This window comes from Mus caroli, chromosome 18, assembly GCF_900094665.2.
Source record: "Mus caroli chromosome 18, CAROLI_EIJ_v1.1, whole genome shotgun sequence".
Classification (NCBI taxonomy): Eukaryota; Metazoa; Chordata; class Mammalia; order Rodentia; family Muridae; genus Mus; species Mus caroli.
In genome coordinates this window covers 35507374-35510448 of record NC_034587.1, presented here as the reverse complement: position 1 = coordinate 35510448, position 3075 = coordinate 35507374, and the positions used below count along the sequence as shown (strand labels likewise).

The 3075-nt window shown below is 43.6% G+C and overlaps 1 protein-coding gene across 1 annotated transcript in view; it reads right to left on the bottom strand.

The window, feature by feature from the left end:
• Window positions 1-337: 337 nt before the first annotated feature.
• Window positions 338-3075, bottom strand: part of Rnf14 (ring finger protein 14) — a 22312-nt gene continuing 19574 nt past the window's right edge. Inside the window, exon 8 of the mRNA XM_029472181.1 lies at window positions 338-1801. Within this exon, the coding sequence (XP_029328041.1) occupies window positions 1564-1801 (238 nt within the window). The 3' untranslated portion in view covers window positions 338-1563. The remainder of the gene's footprint in view (window positions 1802-3075) is intronic.

Genomic DNA, 3075 nt, shown 5'->3' with positions numbered 1-3075 from the left:
AAGGGGTGCGCCACCACCGCCTGGCCCACTTATCTTTTTTTTAACTCCAGTGATAATATAAAATGTGTGGATGGAAGCCCGTGAAATGAGCATGTTCAAAATATATGCCCTGAGTAAGAAAGGAGGTGCTGTTCTGGGACCCTCTCTTTTCTCTTTAAAAATGTCTCCGTGTGTGTCACTTAGTGGCAGACTCAGACTCAGCACACTTGAGGTCTTGGGTCGATCTCTAGAAGGAAACCCAACAACAAAACAGCCCAACCAGCAGAACAGACAGAAACACAAGTCAGTTCTAATTTCAGCCAGTGTTCTGGTGACAGGATCAACAGGACACCATGTCTACTTCAATTACAGGATGACTTTAAATTACTTTATTGTTAAGATTAAGCATCCTCATTGACAATCCAGAAGCAGTCTGAGCTGACAGTTAAGCAATTCCTTAATTTTCAGTGTCAAAGTAGAAAACACATGTTCACAAGCTACAGGTGAATTCCTGTCCCTTCAAAACATCCACCAAGTAACGACCGAGCCACTTACCGAATCATGAAGACGACAGTTTTTCAGAAAGCCAATAAAACTCAGAATTAGGAATCCAGCTATCAAGCTACTATTATCACTGGAAACACTGCTGTTTAAGAGGGGAGGGGAGGAAGCCCAGTTGCTGTAGGTGATAGAGAGGACCCGAGGGTTCGGAAGGTCGGGGTAGAACCATGATGCTCTTCACAGGTTTAGAGAACATTCATGAGGAACACACTGGGCTCTTTTCTATTCTACTGAGGAAATAAAGACTCACACCGCTGGGATCAACATTAAAACTGTCCTTGCCCACAAGAGGTGGGAGGCAACGGGAGAAAGTTGAGAACACAATGGGGCAGACAGCTCTGACTCGAAATCTGGAGGAATTCTGAGCCAGAGTCCTAAATTCTACATTTGGCTCTAAAACAGTGGGCTCAATACACTATTCATAAATATCAAGTGACCCACAGGGACTGTGGCACTAAAAATACTTTTAATGTACTATAGACTTCTATTCTGGCAAGCAGTAGAACAGAACGACACTGGGACAACTGGTCAGTTACAGAGCAGAGGCTCCTCCACAGCACGGATGGGAGTGAGCAGTGTACAGAGAATGGATCAGGCTCCCAGGACAGTGTGGCTGGGGCTGTGACTGTCCCCAGCTGAGGGATGGAACTGAGAGTGCTCCAACAACGTGAGGCTGCTTGGACATGGTCTAAAAGCTAAACTCTTGACCCTCTCCCTAACCTAAAGCTTGGGGGAGAAAATAATATTTACTTTTTAACTATTCACATTTTGGGCATATTATAATATTTAATCTCCTATAGTTTTCATTTCTGATCCTTTGGCATATAATTTTATCAGATTATGTTACATGGAAAATGTATGTGCCTTAATCAGTAGAACCAAAGGAAAATATAAACCCTGTTCTTCCTCTACACTGGAAGAGTGAATAGATGGCCCCTAAAGATCCTGCAAGATCTCTCTGTGTACTTGACAGAAGATCAGGGCAAACCATCCCACTTCTATATTGTGAGCAGAAGGAATGAACTAGTCGTCGTCATCATCTTCATCATCGTCGTCCTCCTCAATTTCATCTTCCCACATATCACCATTAATATCCACGGCGTGGAACAACCTGAAAACATAAAATAAGGCATACATACACTTAGGCAAAAAATAAGGCATACATACACTTAGGCAGTTGAACAAAACAGCAGAATCTGTCTTTCCTTCTCTCAAAAGCAATCTATTCTTCTGGTAACATCTCTCCATAAATTTTCTTCTTTAACCATTTCATTAAGGAGGGCTAAAATCTAGGTCCTTCTAAGATGCTGAGGGCTGCTTGTGTAAGGAGATAGACGGTATCAGCTCAGGACCCCCAAACCAAGTTCTCAACCAAATTACCTGCCCAGAGAGACAAAGGGCAAGAAATAAGAGGCAAGGACGGGAGCTAGAGGATGAGGGAGAAGGGGAAAGGAATGAAGGAAAGAGCAAAGGGATATCTGTCTCAGAGGGACAAAGGCCTGCCTCTAGTCAGAGGAGACAGACGTGGCCCACAGGCAAATGGGAGTTTATAGAGGTAAAGGGGAACACCCCCCACCCCACCCTGCCCTGAGTTAGGATGATGTATTTAATTTTAATTGGAAATGTTAACTAGATGAGACAAAGGGGGCTTTTATAGAAATAAAATATAGAACTTCAATACTTTGATAGCTGGACCTTGGTGGTCAGCCTCCGGAGGAGGAAGCAGTCAGATAAGGGAACAGACCTTGGTGGCCAGCTTTAGGAATGTCATCTAATGGTTTTTTAATCAAGGCTGGGGGAATGGGGAGAAAGGCAAGGCCCTTCTCAAAAAATCAGAAACAAAGCTGGTGGTGACAGCCTTTAATCCCAGAACTTGGGAGCCACAGGCATGCAGATCCCAAGTCCAGCCTGGTCTACAGAGGGAGTTCCAGGACAGCCAACACCACACAGAGAAACCTGACTTCACATGTGCACCATGACACAAACACACCAACAACACCCTCTCACACACAAATAATTTAAAACATTTTTAAAATCCAAGACCAGCCTATATCACATATGCTCTGTGTTTTAAAATGTGGGGTGGGGGTACGGGTGAAGAAATGGTGCAGCTGTTAAGAGCATAGCTGCTCTTCCAGAGGTCCTAGGTTCAATTCCTAGCACCCACATAGTGGCTTCACAACTATCTATAACTTCAGTCCCAAGGGATACAACATGCGTTTCCAGACTCTGCAAGCACCAGGCATACATGTAGTGTACAGAAGAACATGCAAGCTCAACACCCATAAATGTATTTTTTCCCCAAGACATGGCTCCTCTGTGGAGCCTGGCTGTCCTGGAACTCACTCTATAAACCAGGTTAGCCTTGAACTCAGAAATCCGCCTGCCTCGGCCTTTCTAAGTGCTGGGATTAAAGGAGTATGCCACTACTTCCTGGCTAAGCATACATTTTTTTAAGGTGAGAATAAAAAAAAATTGTTTTCAAGAGGTGTATACTCTGATTATAAACCCATTTTCTTTTTTTTTTTTTTTTTT